The sequence below is a fragment of the Schistocerca cancellata genome, chromosome 7 (genome assembly GCF_023864275.1).
Source record: "Schistocerca cancellata isolate TAMUIC-IGC-003103 chromosome 7, iqSchCanc2.1, whole genome shotgun sequence".
NCBI classification, from domain to species: domain Eukaryota; kingdom Metazoa; phylum Arthropoda; class Insecta; order Orthoptera; family Acrididae; genus Schistocerca; species Schistocerca cancellata.
The window spans coordinates 86,199,930-86,221,594 of NC_064632.1; the positions used below are offsets into that span (position 1 = coordinate 86,199,930).

The 21,665-nt window shown below is 41.0% G+C and overlaps 1 protein-coding gene across 1 annotated transcript in view; it reads right to left on the reverse strand.

Annotated features, from left to right (window-relative positions):
- Positions 1-21,665, reverse strand: part of LOC126092652 (dynein axonemal heavy chain 1-like) — an 894,951-nt gene that overhangs the window by 866,547 nt on the left and 6,739 nt on the right. The window contains exon 3 of the mRNA XM_049908374.1: positions 10,530-10,749. Coding sequence (XP_049764331.1) covers positions 10,530-10,749 — 220 coding nt within the window. The remainder of the gene's footprint in view (positions 1-10,529; positions 10,750-21,665) is intronic.

Sequence of the window (21,665 nt, forward strand, 5' to 3'; positions counted from 1 at the left end):
CTCAAACCCACTGCTCGGCCTAAGTTTTTTCGGGCTCGGCCCATTCCTGTGGCCCTTCGTGATCGGGTAAAACGGGAGTTGGATCGTCTCACTGCTTCAGGGGTCTTGCTTCCTGTCACTTCCAGTGAGTGGTCCTCTCCTGTCGTTGTAGTTGCTAAGCCCAATGGTGATATTTGTCTCTGTGGCGATTTCAAAGCCACTGTAAATGCTCAATGCCTCATCGACACTTACCCTATGCCCCGTCCTGAAGAACTGTTCACTAAACTCGCTGGAGGACAGTATTTTTCTAAAATTGACCTGTCGGAAGCTTATCATCAACTTCCTCTCGACGCTGCTTCCCGGCAGTTTCTGGTCCTTAACACGCCTTTCGGCCTCTATCAATACCAACGCTTGCCATTCTGGGTTGCTAGCGGCCCTGCTCTTTTTCAGCGATTCTTGGAACAATTATTGCTCCCTGTCCCGGGGTGTATCAATTACATGAACGACATTGTTGTCACTGGCTCCACCACTGCAGAACATCTTCAAAATCTCCGCACACTTTTTAATGTCTTACAGACTGCCGGTCTTAAGTGTAATCTTCAGAAATCACAATTCTTTCAGGCATCTATCACGTACTTGGGGTTTCAACTCTCTCGGGATGGTATTCGTCCGCTTCAACACACTGTTGCTGCGATCGATGCCCTTCCTCGCCCCACATCTGTTAAGGAACTGCAGGCCTTCTTAGGGAAAATAGCATACTATCACAAGTTTTTACCGTCTGCGGCGTCGGTGGCTCAGCCGTTGCATCGCCTATTGCATAAAAACGTGCCTTTTCACTAGTCCGCGTCATGTGACGCGGCTTTCCGGAAATTAAAGACTATGCTGAAACAGGCCCCCTGCCTAGCTACTTATCGACCTGGCCAACATCTCGTTCTTGCCACAGATGCCTCTCAATACGGGGTCGGTGCAGTCCTTGCGCACCGTTTTTCTGACGGTTCGGAATAACCCATCGCTTATGCCTCCAAAACGCTCACGGATGCCCAACAAAAGTATTCTCAAATTGAGAAAGAAGCTTTGGCCATCATTTATGCTCTTCATAAGTTTGGTGTTTTTCTCTATGGCTCAAAATTTCATCTTGTTACGGATCACAAACCGCTTGTTTCCTTGTTTCATCCATCAACATCACTTCCCGACAAGGCTGCACACCGCCTCCAGCGTTGGGCTCTTTACTTGTCCCGTTTCAATTATGAGATTCATTTCCGGCCAACGGCTCAACATGCGAATGCTGATGCTTTGTCTCGCCTTCCCATGGGTCCTGATCAGGCATTCGATAGGGACGAACTTTTGTGTTTCCACCTGGATGTTGCCGAGCAGCGGGTTGTGGACGGGTTCCCCATCACTGGGGACAGGCTGGCGGCTGCTACGGGTTCTGACCCTACCCTCTCCCGGGTTTTACGCTCTATTCAGAAGGGTTGGCCAGATCGCCCGTCCGCTAAGACTTCTGATCCGTTGCGGAACTACTACACTTTGCGCTACCGCCTCATGGCTAGGGATGGTGTTATCCTCCTCTCCACTGACAATGCTTCGCCGCGTGTTGTGGTACCTGCGTCTTTGCGTGCTTCGGTCTTGCGCCTCCTTCACCAGGGGCACTGGGGTGTGTCTCGCACAAAATCTCTGGCACGCCGTCATGTGTACTGGCCTGGCATCGACTCTGACATCGCACAAATGGTCGCTGCCTGCGGCCCTTGTGCGTCACAGGCCGCTGCCCCGAAGTCATCTTTGTCACCGTGGCCTTCGCCTGAGAAGCCCTGGGAGCACATTCATGCTGACTTTGCGGGACCCTTTATAGGTACTTATTGGCTTCTCGTAATTGACGCCTATTCTAACTTTCCTTCCATTGTCCGTTGCACGTCACCTACCACCGCGGCAACCACCAGTGCTCTCGCCCGCATTTTTTCTTTGGAAGGCCTCCCCTCCACTCTTGTTACTGATAATGGTCCGCAATTTGCCTCTTCCGACTTTGCGGATTTTTGTGCTCGCCATGGCGTTACGCATGTCACGGCCCCGCCGTTCCATCCACAATCCAACGGTGAGGCTGAACGACTGGTCCGCACATTTAAGGCTCAGATGAGGAAACTTCTGACTTCTTCTGCTGCTGATGACGCGATTCTCCAGTTCCTGGCGTCTTACCGTTTCACCCCCATGGGCGATCACAGCCCGGCTGAGCTCTTACACGGCCGACAGCCCCGCACGCTACTTCATCTTCTGCGGCCTCCCACCTCACGGCCACGGGTGCCTTCACTTGGCCGGTTCACCGCCGACGACCTCGTCTGGGTACGGGGATATGGCAGGCGGCCAAAATGGAGCCCGGGCTGCATCTTACGACACCGTGGCAAACGCCTGTATGAGATCCAGACGGACACGGGTGTTGCAGTGCGTCATTCGCACCAGCTTCGGCCTCGGGTGCCAGCAACGCCTGTTCCGAATGCCGCCACACCACCTTTGGCTCTACCTGATGCTCGGGATCTTGGCATCTCTCAATACTCACAACGCAGCCCTCTCACCGTCATTGCGATGCCAGCACCAGAACGGACGCCACCAGGAGACGTGCCCATGCAGGAACCGGAGGACCGTCCACTGTCAGAGTACATCTACTCGCCTCCTCCTCCAACAGACGCCGACACATCGCCCATGTCTCCTGTCATATCAACTGGACTGGCCGCAATGGGCAGATTGGTGCAGGGGGCCCCAGCAGATTCAACCCCTACGTCTCCCGTCATCTCGACCTGTTATCATCGGGGACACTTCCGTCCGTACGGGAAGCCTCCTCCTCGAGACTTTACGGCGAGTCAAACAACGCCTATGGACGTTAGCCATCTCCAGGACACCTCCATCAAGACCAGTGCAACAATTTCAAAGGGGGGAAAAGTGTTGTGACTCGCCGATTATTCAAAGTGCCGCCGCGCAATTACGCATGTCCTCTACGTGCAGCGCTGTCTGCCAGCCAGGCAGCAGCTGCGCCACCTAAGCGGCCAGCCGAGCAGCGGCCGCTAGACTGAGACTCAGTGTTTAAGCGAATGCCGACTTGTACACAGGTCAACTTACTCAGTGACTTATATGTGTTGTTGTGTTGTCCGAAAAATATGTTAAAGTTGAAGATATAAAAATGACCACGAGAGATAATTTAGTGCTTCATACAGAACATATTTTTGAAATTTTCCAGTGAACCAATGGGTGTCCCACCACTTCTTTGACTCTTCTCTGACACTTTTACTGCATGGATTGAATTCCTATCTAGAAACAACACCATGCTCAAGGGAGAGAGAATACCACCACCTTCATTAGACACTTGTTTACTACTCACCTTTGCTTTTGAATAAACAAAGACACTGACTGTGGCATTGCAGGATCCCTTGATCGCATTTTAGACTAGTAAAGCAACACCCAGAGTGCTCATGCTGCTCCAGTTCACACAACAGGTCAGAGGCAACTTTCTGCTCTCAAGACACAACATGAAAACCACCTGTCTGCTCTTAGGACATACCGGGGAAACAAGTTCTTAGTAACTTACACTCTTGTGTTAATTGTTTGATAACCCAACAGTGAAGGGCCAAATGCAATTATTGTCAAAAGAAAGGCTACAAGGCCTAAGTGTAGAATTCTTCACAATGGATGAAAGTAAAGGGCGCAAGTTTTATGTAACTTTCAGCTCAACGCTATTTTAGCATGTTCCACAAAACATTTAAATTTAGACCTCGTAATCTGCTGCACCCATCACTGCAAGGATTTGCAAACATATTGACAGTTAGGCTCACCACAGCTCACATCGTTCCACCATCAGCTGACCAGTTACAGCAATGACTGCATACCAATCTGCAGCCATTTCTGTACTAATGTATATTATACAGATACCACAATTTCAGCAAAGTTGTTAGTGGTCAAATCATAGGACTCTTGTAATATTCTTGGTCTCGAATGGGAATGGAAATGCACAACTCAACCAATATGGTGCACACTACAATACTCCACATTCACATTACGGAATTCTTAAGCAGCTCACCTAAGACAGTCACCATCCAGCAAGCAGCACACCTAAGACAGTCACCATCCAGCAGCAAAGCTCAACCTTCAACACCAGGGGACCCTGCTTTCTTGTTGGGCTGGTAGACCATAGTGATTTATCAAATATGGGGTGTCTGTCCAGGTTCAAGCTATAAAGAGCTTGTCTCCACATTTCATCGTGCAAAAGACAATGGATGCCAGCTCAAATTACCAAGTTGTTGGGTATCTCCACATCAGATGACCCAACAGACAATCAGGCTCTGCGAGGAAGCATCTCAACAGCTATAACAGGTTTGACCTCGTGCGACAAGAACGATGCCATGTTTTATTCTTGGACACACTCCATTTGGGTCTCCATCTCGGCTAGCCATAGCACCCAAAGCCAGGGTCTTCCTGACTCCAGGGCCACATCTCCATGAGCAAGATGTGATTGCCGATTTCAACACTGTTCCAAAGGAGGTTGATTTTGCCGATCCAGAGATATCTCAACCCATCTGCACACCATCCATGGCCGTTCTCCACAAAATAAAGAGGGCTCCATCATCTTTCATCCCTCCCTAGTGAGAAGGGGGAGGGGGGAGGGAGAGGTTGCTGTTTACTGGGGCTCGTATGTACCCGCAGTTCAGCCGGTCTGCTGGGTTGCCTGCTCTGCAGACATCAACAGCATAACAACAACATGTTTATAGTCAGGTCTGCTGACGGCCCCATTCGGACAGATGGCACCAGAGGCAGCTCACAAGGCTGCCTTACCCCCTCCTTACACCAGTCATTTGTACGAAAAGATAGCAAGACAAGTAACCTTCCACTTGGCCAGTATTTGAGATACAGCACAGCTCCAAGCCAGAGTATTCAGACTATAGCTCCAGTTGAATTGTGATACCGGTGAAGTGAAATAATGAGCAGCTACCTCTGAATTCTATGGGCAGTTTTTCGTAAATTCCCTAGCCGTGGGCTAGGGAACTCCAGATTTCTACTCTGGTTCATGAATATTTACAGACTGCAATCTGGCTAGCTTGGGCTGGGCATTGAATCAGTAATATGTAATTTACCTGGTTTTGATTTTGCTTCTAAGCAATCTTTAATGAACTTGTGCATTTTATCCAGATTTTCCTCATATAACTTGAAATGTATACATTGTGGCTTGAGTAAATTAGTGACTTTAATACCATCATTTGTAGTTACATAGTCACCTTGGAGAAACTACCAGTTATGAGGCTTGCAGTACAGTACCCTGCGAGTGCCGTCACAACAGAATGTAAGCTTTTTTACCCGTAAGCGTACAAGCAATCTTTACCTACAAAGTCTTTGAATCATGTTTGCTTAAAAGGTAAAAATAGGAAAATACATTAATATCTAATTGCTGGCGCGGTGGCCCTTGCTTAACACACGTGCAGTAATTGACTTTCCATTCACAATCATTTGATTATGTTCTAAAATGTAAATTCTTCTCTTGAATATTCACTGGAAAGTATATTTCATCATTTCACAAAATTAAATTACAGTATCCACGTACAAATGTAGGAACACAAACTATTTAAAAATTGGAGGAATACATACAGCAAGCAACCAGCTATTTTCAGACTTAATACATGCGAGCATGCACGCATGTGCTAGCAAGAGCACGCGCGCGCGCACAAGTACACACACACACACACACACACACACACACACACACACACACACAAACGTGTGCGCATGTGTGAATAATTATCATGGCATCTCATTTCACCTAGCAACCTATAAGACCCTGTCACTCTCCATCTTAAAACAACTTAAACAACAAGCTGAGAATATGTGTGCCACTTAACATTCTGGAAGAAAGGGGAGTTGTTGATAAACTGCTAGAGACTATAAATGCAACCTTGGTTAACACCAAGTCCCAAATAAAATTTCAAGGATGACACTCTAAACCCTTCCACAACAGGAGTTAGATAGGGAAATCTATTTTTTGCCACTTTTGTTCAATTGTGAACTGGAAAAAATAGCACAAGAATGGGTCCACAAGCTTGAACTTATGAACCTTTAAGGATTGGGACTATGTTTAGATTTCCCAGGATGATACAGAAATAATGACAGAAGATTTCCAAACAGCAAAGAACAAATTAATGTACTGAAATAAGTGGCATAAATGGCATAACAGATTGTCCTGTAAATACCTTATGAAAAACAGAGGTAGAGTCAAATATCAAGGACAATACAAATCAGCTAAACACAGAATGTGATACATTAGGATAGCTTTAAATATCTGGATTCATGCATTCCAGTTAATGACTCACCCTCCTCTAAAACTACCTTTTTTAATAGAAATAATCGATACCATGTATACTATCAATTCTTGCATAGGTTAAAATTATCTCAGCTGTTTCACTAAAAGAATTCATATGATTTTGTATATGATGTATTACATTTCAGGATAAAATGTATAAAAAAGAAATTAATGTGTTACAATCTATATGTACTAACAGTAAATATACACTTCTTTTAAGAATAACTAAAATTACAAAATTTCTGGCATAGTTAAAATTCATTTTATTAACTGCACAATCTAACGTTAATTATTAAATTTGTTTCTGGATTTATTTATGAAATAATGATATAATTTGGTAAAGATTATTCTCCTGTCCAGAAAATTTGTGAACTCTTTTGCTTTGTAAACTCTTTGGAAATTGTGAGTACAGCAGAATGTAAGTAGTGGTGGGCATCCCACTGACGGAAACGCACATGTTTTGCTAAACTTGTCAACAACTATGTAAGTTTTGGTATGACAGAAGTTAAAAACGTAAAGTCGATGTGATTTAGAACAATGGAATAAAATAAAAAGGATGTTCACAGCAACAGGCAAATCTTCATCAGTTATTTAGTGCAACAAGACCTCGCAATGCTGAATCAAAATTTTCAACAGGAAGAGTGTACTCCTAGACACAATAAGATTTTTAGCCAGCAACAGCAACAACAACGAGATAATCAAAGTAAATACAAAAGTTCTTCTTTTGTAATCTTACTCCTCTCCAAGTGTTTCAAAATTTGTGCAAAAATTGAGAACTTTATTGGAGATGTGTGGAAGGATAAGATTACACAGTCAACAGGCTAGATCTAGATAAACAAGCCTTGAAAAGAAGATACAGAAATATGGAAATAGCTTTCTAAACTTTGCATACAACTCTCATAAAACCAATGATAACACACACACACACACACACACACACACACTAGTGTTTCACCCTCTCTGAGAGATGTTTCTTAATGAAATATTGGCAGATAGAGAGAAAGCTCTTACAATTTACTGGGTCCCATTTATGAAAACAGAATCAACATTGAAAAAAATCAAGAGAAGAAATATATTCTAAAACATAGTACATTATGGATACAATGCAGAAACACAAGTCCAGTTTTACAATCACCTATGAAAAATGAATGATTCCAAATGGATGAGACGTCTTCAGAACAGCAATAGTGATGTTTGGGGCATGCCAAGATGAGATCATTTAGATCATTTATTCAAACATATCGGAACTAATACAACCCTTACAGCACAATAAAATGAACTTTTATTAAAATCTATCTTAATAATGCCCTCTGCTGAAAAGCACACAGAGAAGAATGGGAGTTCACAAATTGGTAAATTACCTCACAGAATCAAATTTTTTACACTAATTTTATGTACAAAATGGTGCAATTTGTAAATAGCAATGAGTTTTCACAGTTGCAAAAGGAGGGAAGGATGAAACACTGTAGGATTTGACACAAGTGTTGCACTTGCCAAATACCTACATTGTAAGTACAGCAGAGTTCTGCTAATACAAACCCCAGTAATCCGAACATGAAATATGTTGGTCTAAGTATGGAAAACTGTGTAGTAAACTGCTGTACATATACACTATTTTAATTTACACAGTACAGTAAACAGGCATTAGAAAAATTAGCAAGAAAACATTAGGTTTAAACAATGCATAACAATGAAAGAAAAGCTGTCAAACTTACTAAAATACAGCAGACGTTTTATCCCTATTTTTTAGATGACAAAAAGTCATTGTTTTTTGGCATAATGAAGCCAGTCTGTTATATGACACATAGTTGTGCCATCGTCTCATAAAACATCAAATCAGCAGGTGTGGCAGTGGGCTGTTGCTCCAAATAACATAGCACGAGGTCAAGGACTTCTGCTGCTGCGTCACTGTGTGGCACCAGCTCTCCTTTGTCACTTTTGTCACAGCAGTCCACTTCTTCCTGGTCTTGAGTCACAGCAGAAACTAAACCAGCATCACTAAGGTTCTTCACACATGCCCCATCTGCTGCCATCCACTCATTTACGTCTCCTTCACTAGCTTCTTCACATCCAGGGATTGTCTGTATCATTTATAGTAGATTTTCCTCTTCATTTTTAACTAGGTTGTCCTGAAATTCAAGAGATGTCCACAGTTTTCTCTACGATCTTCTCAGAGCATTTTCTGAAATATTCTGCCATGCCTCAGTGGTCCAATAAACAACATCGTCTTTTTTATTTTGTCCACTAAAGGAATACTATCATCTTGGATCAGCATTCTTAAAAATTGTTTTCTGTATATCAGTTTTAATGTTTGCAGTATGCCCTAATCCATCGGCTGTAGAAGTGGTGTAACATTCAGCAGCAAAAACTTCGCCACAATTCCTCCATTACATTATTCCTCAATGCTGTGGTGAGATGGCATGTTATCAATCAAAAGGATTGCACTGAGAGACAAATGATTTTCCTTAGAAAATCGTCAAACAGAGAACAAACTGGCCATGAAACCATTCTTTGAACACCTTACCATCCATCCATGCTTTTTTCTGGTTGCGATAATAAGGGACTTCATGTTTGCAGTTTTTAAAAGCTCTGGGCCTAGCAGATTTGCCTGTCAGCATTAAAGGCAGCTTGTTATTACCAGCAGCGTTGCTGCATGCTAATGAAGTCACATGACTTTTGCACTTTTTAAAACCAGGAGCATGGTCTTCTGCTTTTGATGTCAGGCTTTTTGTTGGCAATGCCCAAAAATTAAGGGCAGTCTTGTCAGCATTATAGATTTGTTGGGAGAATACTTTCCCTCTCTTATCATTTTTTTCAAACTCAATCAAGTATTCCTTCACTGTATCACAGTCAGAAGAAAGCTTCTCTCCAGTAATTGTTAGCCGACAGTTTCCATGATGTTTTTGGAATTTGTCCAACCAACCCGTACTCGCACTAAAAGAATCACCACCATTCATTCATTAACTTTCACAAGCTGTGATATCGTCGCGAAAAAACAGCGACCCATGTATGTAATAAGTTTCCTTTAATTTACCTCTATGGTCACAAACTGTTTGATAACAGATTGCCGGTTTCGGTCTTTAATGACCATCATCAGATCTGTTTCATAAACTGCAGTACATTAGGACTTTGTTTTTATGAAACAGATCTGACGATGGTCATTAAAGACCGAAACCAGTAATCTGTTATCAAACATTTTGTGACCATAGACGTAAATTAAAGGAAATTTATTCACTAACTTGTTCAGGTAAACAGCCTTCTCCTGAACCAGTGCTCCACTCAAAGGAATTCCCCTTCCTCTTTCTTGCATAAACCAAAGGAAAAGAACTTCATCCACTTTATCGTACTGGGACTGTTTCAAAGTCTGCTGAATTTTGAGTGTTTTTCTTGAAGACATTGCACTGGACTGTTCAAGTTTCACTTGGTTCTTCTTCCAATCACTCTCACCATTGTCTATCTGCTTCAAAGCATTCATTTTTTCTTTGAGAGTTAACATTGTATGTTTCCGTTTGCTCATGACAAAAATACGTACACCACTACACCTGAACAAATACAATACAACTGTTACAAGTGCCAGCAATCAATAACTAACATAACCAGCAGTTTGAGAGCCAATGGCAGTGCACTCACCTCAGACACTACAAAGGTCTCAACAATGCACAAAACCAAGGACAGGCAGGGAGTGAGAGTGAGCCATTGTTCCCACACTTGTTCCCATTTCTTACCATGGTGTACCTACTTATCTGCTTGGTATACTTGATTCCAGACACTCATCAGCATAATTCTGGCTAATCCGAACAAATCGGTAATCCAAACAAGGTCTGGTCACAATTAGTTTTGATTAACGGGACTCTACTGTATTACAAATTTCAACAGTTTTACACAATATAAGTGATTTTAGCCAGGATGATGTATTCTCTAGCCAATTTGTGCTACCTTTATACTGACTTGATTCATTTGGGAAAACTAAACTAAATTTAGTGGCTTAGCCTATCAAAAAAACTTGAAATTCAGTTTCACAGTGTTCAATGTTCAAATATTTCCTGATTCAGAATCTACAACATTGGTTGTTGAATTGAAACTAGGTATGAAATGTATGTGTCATCATAGCAAGCATCACAGATCAACAAAGAGGCTCAACCATTAAGTTACAGCAACTGATTAAGCAAACAAAATGCAAAAAAGTATTATAGTTCTAAAAAAATGCTAGTCTTTATAAAACAAACCTCAAAATTCAGTGGATTTGTGTTGTAGAACACACCATTTTCATCCACATTCAAATATAAAACAAATATAGGCATGCCTAATGGTTTGAACTGGGTGTTAACAACATCATCACCCCATGTAAATGTCTCATCACAGTCCATGGTACACAGACATGGGGTCTCTATTAGATTTGTTAACATCTGTAGTGAGGCTTCAATTAACTGTCTGAGTGCACTCTGTAAACGAAAAAAAAAATATATATAAAAGATGCAGTTTAATAAGAGCAAAACATTTTGTCACAACACTAGTAGAAAATTTAAAATTAACAAAAAATATTATTAATTCATGAAGGTAGCTTCCAAATTACATGTCTGTTATCTATTTATATTCGTTAAAAATAATTCATAAGTATGCACTTGCCTGTTCAGAATCTTTCACTTTCATTTCTCCTATAAGAGATCATCTGTCAAAAATGAGATGATCATTTTTTGGACAAATGACTTTTAGCTTGATATAGAACTAACATAGTGAAATTGAAAATAGCGCAGTTAAATTCTTTTTTAGTGATGTACCTTCACATATCCCCACTTGCTTTCCTGTACGTATAAGTGATGGTTAACACCCACTGTCCACATTGTGAAGGCTCCATGATACTCTGATGAGACAAAACATGACGACCACCCGCTTATTAAGCTAGTTTGTCTCTGGAACAAATTACATCACTGATTCTGCATATCAGAGATCTGACAGTTTGTTGGTAGTTTTGTGGAGGTATGTGGCTTTAGATGTCTATGCACAGGTCACGTGATTCATATAAATAATGGGCTGCTGCTTTGTGTACATGTTGATGGTGCCCAGTAACAATCCAGGTGGGTTCCACAGGATTTACATCAGGTAAATTTGGTTGCTGAGACGTCAATGTGAATTCACTATGACAATCTTCAAACCACAGTAGTACAGTTCTGGCTCCAAGAAACAGACAGTTATACTGGTGAAAGATGACATTTCCATCGGGGAAGACATTAGACATGAAGGGATGCAAGTGGTCCACAGCTGTCAGCGTGTCTTCGATTTCTTCCACAGGTCCCAGGCAACCACAGCAGAATGTCTCCCATAGCATAGTACTGCTCACACCGCCCTGCGTCCATGGTGCGCTGCATATTTTGAGCCACCATTCAGCTCAATGACGGCATCTTTGGAGGAAACCATTGACCTAGTGTAGCAAAAATGTGATTCATTGAAAGAGCTGACACACTTCCATTAATCAATAGTTGAATCCTGATAGTCCTGTGTCCACTGCAATTGTAACTGATAAAGTCATTGGGTCAAAATGTGAACATGTAGGGCTAGCCTGCTTTGGAGCTCTATGTTCCACAACATGCAATGAACGGTGTGCTCCGAAACACTTGTGCATGCACCAGCATTGTGCTCTTTTGGTAGAGATGCCACGGATCACCATCTATACTACTTTACAGCACAGGCAAGCCTCCGAACCCCACATTCTGTGAATGGCAATGGACATCCAACCATTTAGCAGCTAGTGGTAGTTTCACTGTCCTCTACCTCTTTCTGTAGAGGCTCACGACAGTAGCACGTGAACATTCTAATAGCTTCAGCATTTTCAAGATACTCTTTTGTAGGATCTGCATAATAATATCTGCCCTTTTTGAAAGTCACTTATCTCAATGGATTTTCCCATTCACAGCCCATACCTTCGCTAGGATGATACCCTGTTCTTGTCTGCTCTGCTTACATACTTTTGTTACCATGTAACATGCCTGCAATGTCATAAGGCAGCAAGTAACATTGCTGTGGGCAGGGGTCACAATGTTTTGACTTATCAGTGTATATCCCCCTTGGAAAAGTACTTCAGGAATGCTTCATAGGTAGATGCTGCTGCTTCCAGAGACTTGAAATGATGGCCAACAGTAGTGAAACAATAAAATTATCTCAACTGTACGCACATTGTGTGCTACATAGTTCTGAAAAAGGGTTCATCTATAAGCCAGGAATGTTCCCTACTCATTAATGTGCCTATCAACAATTCAGCACATTGACTATTTGGTGATCTATTAACTTTACATTTTAAATTATTTATCACTTTTTCTCTTTTCTCTCTTAATAAATATAAATGTTAACAGAAATCAAACCATCAAAAACTCTTTTTCAAGGCAGCTCCCATAAGTCTAATGGGACTTATTATAATGATATTGCTGCATCCTGCAACTAGAGTGAGTGAATGTGCATGTAGTGTCACTGCACATGTGTACTTAAATCAGTCACCAACTGGATTCACAGACGCTGATCACTAGAGGACACGTGCAGGAAGCATGCACATGGCATGGTTTTCGCCGCACATATACCAGTGGCTCGCACCTAAATACGTGCGAAACAGTACCAAATCACTCTCCCTATGTTCTTTTAGTTTGTACCACTCACATCAGTTGTTCTGTGTGTCACTTATGTTGCACCTTCTGTACGATTCTTTTGTCTTGTAACTTGTGAAGTTACGAAAGGCTTATTTCTGTTATTATTCAGAGGTGTATGAATAAAGTCATATTTGTGTTACTTGGATCAGTTTTATGTATTACTTGTTTACTACGTAATTGGTGACGAGTTTCGAATGGTCTCCATGTGTGCAGCCTTTAAGTGCAGTTTCAGCGGGTGTAGTTATTATGGATGCCTTTCTACCAGCTCTGACTGAATGGCTTACTTCGCCAATTACTCTTTGTCGACTTCCATTAACAGCTGGGTACTATTCCACTGGTCCATCCACCAACTTTTTATCCGTATGACAATTGGGCCAAGGAATGGGAAGCTCAAGAAAAACAGACTCAGGCTGCATTTTTTGGCTTTTGGTATGACGGACTCGAATTTGTACAAAGGCTTATTCCTCTCGTGGATTCCACCCAAGGTGTGTCAATCACTGTGTCAGATTGCTCCTTATAAGAACCGGCAGCTCTTACATTTGATCACATGTGCAGTTTATTGTCCAAACACCATCACAAATGAATACATGACAGAGTGGCACGAATTGAATTGAATCAGTTATTATGAAAAGGTCACGAGTCCAATTTTTCATAAATTCATATTTCAGTATTTTTGCATTCTCTATCTGTAGACGCATGCAACTGCGTTGAGAACATCATGAGTTTTAAAGCCAAGAAAATCGTTGCCAAAGTATTTAGTTGGTACGAAAATATCATGAGTTTTCGTACTACATGTTCCATTAGTTTTATGTAATATTTTTTGAATCACCGGACATAGTCTACGGTTTATGTCCCTACATTAACAACAATCTGATTTTACCAGTACAGATTTCAGGATCTATTGTTGGCACCACATTGTAAGAAAAATCTTGTGTGGTTCTTGTCTAACCTTTCATTAGTAGTGGTAATTTAATCAGAAAAGAGATCATGGACTCAAATGAAGAAGGTAACAGTCATAACAACAGGAAAGGTATACGGCATTATGATAAATACAAAGGAGGTTAGATTACGAGGAGAAGAATACATTAACTACAAAGGACAAAACATTCCTGCAACTGCAATGGGGAAAAATTTAAGTATGAATTTAAAAACTAAATGTTGAATACATGTTCTGTGTATGCATAGTTAAAATAAAGCCTATGTTTCTCTTGTTTATTCTAATCCAAAAAGTAGGGAGAAGAAGTTCAAATATCATGTTCAAGTTCAGGGAAAGAGAATACTGGCATGTGAAACTGAATTTATTTGTATTCATGGCCTGAAGAGTGAGAGGAGGATTCGAAGATTAGGAGACCTGCAGGTTTTAGGAAAATCTCCTGTAGGTAACATGGGAATCAGAGCTATAAAAGGTGATGTTATTGATAAAATAAAGGAACACATTGAATCGTTTGAGGTAAAAGTTACTCACTATGCAAACAGAGATATTAAGTATTTGAAGGCTGGTTTGAATGTAAAGATCATGCATTCACTATTTCGAGAGACGTCGCTGATTTGGATGTAAAATATGGATTTTATTTAAAGTTTTACCACGAGAATTATAATTACAGGCTTGGTAGACCTCAAAAAGATGTTTGTGGTTACTTTGAGGAGCTTATAACTAAACTATAAACACTTACATTTGTAATTGAGCTAAAAGAGTGATTGTTGCTGAGCAAATAGTTCATATTCAAAGGACCAAAAAGTTTTATAAAAAGATAAAAACTGTACAGGAAAAGTGCAAGAAAAATGATGATGTCAAAGGCATATGTATGGATTTTATGCAGAGCATACAATTTCCCTGCATTCCAGTACGGGAAGTGTCTTACCTACATCAGCTCTGGGTCTTCACTTTCTGTATTTACGACCTTAAGAGTGGCAAACCTCATTCCTTTGTATTCCATGAAGGAATAGCCAAAAAGGGAGCTAATGAGATTTGTAGTTTCTTGCTTGCATTCTTCAAAGAACATTACTTTTGCCCAGGACAAAACCGTAACAATACAGTAGTCCAATTCCTAGTGGCATTAGTAGGGACTGGTACGTTTGAAAAAAAATTTCAATACTTTCCTATCTGAGGGCACTCTTTCCTACCTTGTGATAGGGTGTTTGGGGGTATAAGAAGAAAGTTATGACAAACTGATAAAAGAGTTTACACTGTGAAAGAATATATTGAACTAATTCTTCATTCTGCCAATAAAAATAACTCATTCATTGTCAACTACCTTGAGGATAACAACACTGTTAAAAACTATAAGGACTGGTGGCCAGATCTTTTTAAACACAATTCTCAGGGTTCAGAAACACAATAGGAAAAGACAGTTCAATGAAAGTCAACTTCAGTGTTTCACAGTACAATATGTTTGAGTATGACAGCAACAACCCAGAGGTATTAGTAACCCGATCGTTCATTGATGGACTGACTCAAAACTCTTTCAGACTTTTAAAACCCCTAGCAAATATCAGACTCCCAACAACCTTAGCACATGGAGAGAAATATCCTATAAACAAAGTTAAGATAAACGATATACAAAAACTGGAACAGTACATCCCAGAGGAGCATAAAAAATTTTATATTAATTTATTCACTTGGCCTAAAACAGCTGAAGATGAAAATGTATGAAACCTACAGAAAATGTTGCAACAATGCTTGTCTGTAATGATGATTATGTTAAAAAACTATTTGCAATTTGTGTTTATTAATAAATTATTCCATAGTTGTAATATTAAATATTTTAATTTGGTTCAAAAGGGTCAGGTGTCCAAGATAAAAAAAATTAATCTGAAGAAAATGAAAATAAAAATTGATAATTTGAAGATGTAGATTCAATGGTTTCCATGGACACCAGAGTATAAAAATCCAAGTACTTCATATCTTCTACCATTGAAGCATAAAACAGTTTTCTTTGAATATCTCAAAGTCATGTTTTACGGACTTTGACATTTTTATAATAACCAATTCAATTCTACCAATGCTGCAAGAAACCAAGCCAATCATACAAGACCAGGACAGTCGAACTTCACAGACCTAACCATAAGTTCAATTCATTACTGATGCCCATAATGACTCTTATGCATACTTCATGGTGTGTGACACAGTTATTTATTTAGCTCCAGACAAGGAAGTGCACCATAAGGCTTTATTCTGTGAAAAACCACCACTGGCAGGAGTTCTGAAAATAGCTCATTGGAGTTTCTTGGGCAGTGGGTGATCAAATTGAAGCGCGAGGCGATGTGGCAGTAGTGGCACAAGATGTACCCAACTAGGACAACAGATAGTGTACATGAGGAATTGGCAGTGGTGATGATAAACATGCGGGCCCAGCATTGAACAGACCAGGACCAGCCCAAGCAACTGCAACTGCCACAGTGCCAGCATCAGTAGTCTCTGTTTCCATCTTCTTCTTTCTGTTTTGTCCAGCATGAACATTAAATGTGGCCTAAGCACCGCAATTCTTGTAAAGCTTGCCAGAAAAAAGGCCATGTGGCCTTTGTGAGTCATTTGCCAAAGGTTTCTCAGGATATGGACATGGTTTAAACTGTGTGACTCCAAAGCTTGTGACTTCTCCCAGGTGCTGCAGTGACATTACTGACTTCTCAAACCTATGTGAGTTTAGGCACACTGCAGTTGACACCGGTCACACAGAATCGGTCAGTATAACAAACAGAACTTTGTGCTGTTGGGACAATCTACGGCATCTGCCTCTTACAAGTTAGTGATTCGTTCCACTACATTTTTGGTGGATGCTGATGACAGTGATGAGAATTTGTTCGGGATTGACACATTTCAAGCATTTGGATTTTCTGTGACTGATACAATTTGCTTTTTGGCTGATCAGTTTCTCATCTGGAAACACTGTGTGAGGAGTTTCGACTTATTTTCAGAAGGTATTGGGTGTGCTACCAATTTTTCTGCTCATATTTGTTTAAAATCCATGGCTTGGTCTCATTTTTGTCATGCACGTCCTATTCCTGTCACCCTGAAAGATCAAGTAAAAGCAGAATTGGACAGCCTTCAATCTCTAGGGGTGGTGCAACCTGGTATGGCTAGATATTGGTCATCTCCGTTGGTTGTAGTTTGGAAGCCGACAAGGAACTTCGCCTCTATGGCTACTCAAGTACTACTGTCAATGCACAGTCGATCATGGATACGTATCCTCTCCCATGCCAGGAGCAATTGTCGGTAAAAATATTGGGTGGTCAGTACTTTTCTACAACTGATTTGTCAGAAGTGTCTGCAGGTTCCTGAGGATGAAGAGTCTCAGTGAGTTCTGGTTTTCAATACTCCTTTTGATCCCTTTGTGCCTTCCTTCTGGTGTGGCTAGTGCCCCTGCTATTTTCCAACGATTTTTAGAGCAGTTGACTATGAGTGCCCCAGGTTGCATTCATTATCTAGGTGAAAGTGTTGTCATGGGCTCTTCTAAGGGCACTCACCTGAGAAACTTGCGCACTTTATTTTCTATCTTACAGACCACAGGATTACAGTGTAACCTAACGAAATCTGTTTTTTCAATCTCCAATATTTTATTTGGAGTTCGAGGTCTCACGGCATGACACACTCTGCCAGACCACATCACCACTGTTATGTCTATGCCTCACCTCTTGTCCACAAAGGAGCTTAAGGCCTTCCTAAGGAAAATAGCCTACTACAATAAATTCCTGTTGGGGGCAGCCACATTGGCTCACCCACTGCATGCCTTGTTATGCAAGAACATACCTTTTTGCTGGAGCCTGGATTGTGAACACACTTTTTGAATGTTGAAATCCAAACTACACTTGGCCCCTTGTTTAGCTACGTTCTCTCTGGACCAGCACATAGTTTTGGCAACTGATGCCTCACAGTATGGCCTCGGTGTGGCCCTATTGCACTGAAATGACAATGGCTCTGAATGACCTATTGCTTTCACTCATCAGTATTACACTATCATAATTCTTTGTCAAAGCTGATATGTCACATTTATGGCAAAGAAATTTGATGCTGTAATAGGGAACTTTGTCAAATCTTGCTTGTCGTCAAATAAATACGATCAAATCTATGGCCTCGCTGTCTTCTGTTCACTGCAATATGAAATGTTACCACTTGGAGCACTAGCATTGCTGCAGCATTCTGTCACCAGTAGTGTGTTTGTTAACATGGCTGCGAAGTTTAATTCGTGTGTGCCGTCAACTACAAAATTAACGATGAACCTGATGAGACGCTTTGCAACATGAGGCACCCTGAGTACAAAAATAGATTAAGAAGAGTGGAGAGCTACAAAAAAAATTGCGGAGGTCATTAGCCGTGAGATTCGGCCCAGGTGCACAGCTGCGGACATAAAGTAAATAAACAACCTCTGCTCAAGCTACTCTCATGAGATACGACAATGAAAAATGCACCACACTGTAAAGCATCTCAAAGAATTTATTTATTTATCATCAATACACTTCTACATGTCAGCCACTTGAAGCACAAAGAATATCTAGTCTATACTCAATTTCTTGGCGAGTTCTTTGTTAACATTTCGTCTGTTATGCAATCACATTAGTGATATAATGTCACTACATAGGAATATCATCCACTTTTGTCAGATACATGTGGTCCTTCACAAATACCCACATGAAGAAATCAAGCGGCATAATGTCAGGTGAACGTGGTGGCCAGGCAATGGATCCTCCGCGTCCAATCCAACGACTGAGAAATTTCCTATACAGGAGCTTGTGAACAGCTGTTGACCAATGCGGCGGAGCTCCATCTTGTTGAAAAATGATGCTGGGTTGCAAGTCTTGTATCTGAGGGTACACAAATACACTGACCCATTCATTGTTTGTTCCGCAAAGAACAGTCCAACAATCCGTGCGGATTTTGCGAACCCTAAATCCGAACATTATGCCTATTAACCCTTCCTGATAGATGAAAGGTTGCCTCATCTGAAAATCAACATAGTTCCAAGAAACTGGCATCCATATCAATACGCTGCAGCATATCCGCAGCAAATTGTTGTTGGCGTGGTTTGTTGTTCTGCGTCAGATGTTGCAGAATGTGCACTTTGTAAGCACACATACAAAGACACTGGTGAACTACACAATGCAATGTTAATCGAGGTACATCAAGTTGCCTAGGTGCTTGACAAATTGACTTATATGGGATTCTGAGAAATGTCTGATGTCCTCCACTGTCTCTTCTGAAACTCCATAACGTGCACTGCCAGAACGTTTCAGAACACTTCCTGTTGCCAGAAACTCCCTGTACCCTTCCTTAATTGTTTTCACATCAAGTGGATCACATTCATACACACAGCGGTAATTTCTTTGCACCATAATTGGCAATTTTGTTTCAGCAAAACACACTACTACTTGCGCATGCTGCCGTGGAGTTGCCATTTTCACTTAATGTGACCATGCTGCACTCTGGCGATGATACTTGGCACTTCTGATGTGGGAATATCAATTCTTTGTGATGCTCTACAATATGGTGCACTTTTCATGTCGTATCTACTGCGTTTTTCCCTCCTGGGTCCTTGACACTAGGGAGGTTTGAGTGGGACACAGTGTATATATGAAATTTTCTGAGGTCACTAGTCTTCTCAATCTATTTTTGTACTCATGATGCTTCATTCATTTCTATTAATTTTGTAGTTGTGAAACACAAAATACAATTATTACTTTGTTGTTGTTGTGGTCTTCAGTCCTGAGACTGGTTTGATGCAGCTCTCCAAGCTACTCTATCCTGTGCAAGCTTCTTCATCTCCCAGTACCTACTGCAGCCTACATCCTTCTGAATCTGCTTAGTGTATTCATCTCTTGGTCTCCCTCTACAATTTTTACCCTCCACGCTGCCCTCCAATACTAAATTGGTGATCCCTTGATGCCTCAGAACATGTCCTACCAACCGATCCCTTCTTCTGGTCAAGTTGTGCCACAAACATCTCTTCTCCCCAATCCTATTCAATACTTCCTCATTAGTTATGTGATCTACCCATCTAATCTTCAGCATTCTTCTGTAGCACCACATTTCGAAAGCTTCTATTCTCTTCTTGTCCAAACTATTTATCGTCCATGTTTCACTTCCTTACATGGCTACACTCCATACAAATACTTTCAGAAATGACTTCCTGACACTTAAATCTATACTCGATGTTAACAAATTTCTCTTCTTCAGAAACGCTTTCCTTGCCATTGCCAGTCTACATTTTATATCCTCTCTACTTCGACCATCATCAGTTATTTTGCTCCCCAAATAGCAAAACTCCTTTACTACTTTAAGTGTCTCAATTCCTAATCTAATTCCCTCAGCATCACCCGACTTAATCTGACTACATTCCATTATCCTCATTTTGCTTTTGTTGATGTTCATCTTATATCCTCCTTTCAAGACACTGTCCATTCCGTTCAACTGCTCTTTCAAATCCTTTGCTGTCTCTGACAGAATTACAATGTCATCGGCGAACCTCAAGGTTTTTATTTCTTCTCCATGGATTTTAATACCTACTCCGAACTTTCTTTTGTTTTCTTTATTGCTTGCTCAATATACAGATTGAATAACATCAAGGATAGGCTAAAACCCTGTCTCACTCCCTTCACAACCACTGCTTCCCTTTCATGTCCCTCGACTCTTATTACTGCCATGTGGTTTCTGTACAAATTGTAAATAGCCTTTCGCTCCCTGTATTTTACCCCTGCCACCTTTAGAATTTGAAAGAGAGTATTCCAGTCAACATTGTCAAAAGCTTTCTCTAAGTCTACAAATGCTAGAAACGTAGGTTTGCCTTTCCTTATTCACTGATTGTTCGGTAATTTTCACATCTGTCAACGCCTGCTTTCTTTAGGATTGGAATTATTATATTCTTCTTGAAGTCTGAGGGTATTTCGCCTGTCTCATACATCTTGCTCACCAGATTGTAGTGTTTTGTCAGGACTAGCTCTCCCAAGGCTGTCAGTAGTTCTAATGGAATGTTGTCTACTCTGGGAGCCTTGTTTCGACTCAGGTCTTTCTGTGCTCTGTCAAACTCTTCACACAGTATCATATCTCCCATTTCATCTTCATCTACATCCTCTTCCATTTCCATAATATTGTCCTCAAGTACATCGCCCTTGTATAGACCCTCTATATACTCTTTCCACCTTTCTGCTTTCCCTTCTTTGCTTAGAACTGGGTTTCCATCAAAGCTCTTGATATTCATGCAAGGGGTTCTCCCTTCTCCAAAGGTCTCTTTAATTTTCCTGTAGGCAGTATCTATCTTACCCCTAGTAAGATAAGTCTCTACATCCTTACATTTGTCCTCTAGCCATCCCTGCTTAGCCATTTTGCACTGCCTGTCGATATCATTTTTGAGACATTTGTATTCCTTTTTGCCTGCTTCATTTACTGCATTTTTAAATTTTCTCCTTTCAAAATTTAAATTCAATATTTTTTCTGTTACCCAAGGGTTTCTACTAGACCTTGTCTTTTTACCTATTTGATCCTCTGCTGCCTTCACTATTTCATCTTCAAAGCTACCCATTCTTCTTCTACTGTATTTCTTTCCCCCATTCCTGTCAATTGTTCCCTTATACTCTCCCTGAAACTCTGTACAACCTCTGGTTTAGTCAGTTTATCCAGGTCTCATCTCCTTAAATTCCCACCTTTTTGCAGTTTCTTCAGTTTTGATCTACAGTTCATAACCAATAGATTGTGGTCAGAGTCCACATCTGCCGCTGAAAATGTCTTACAATTT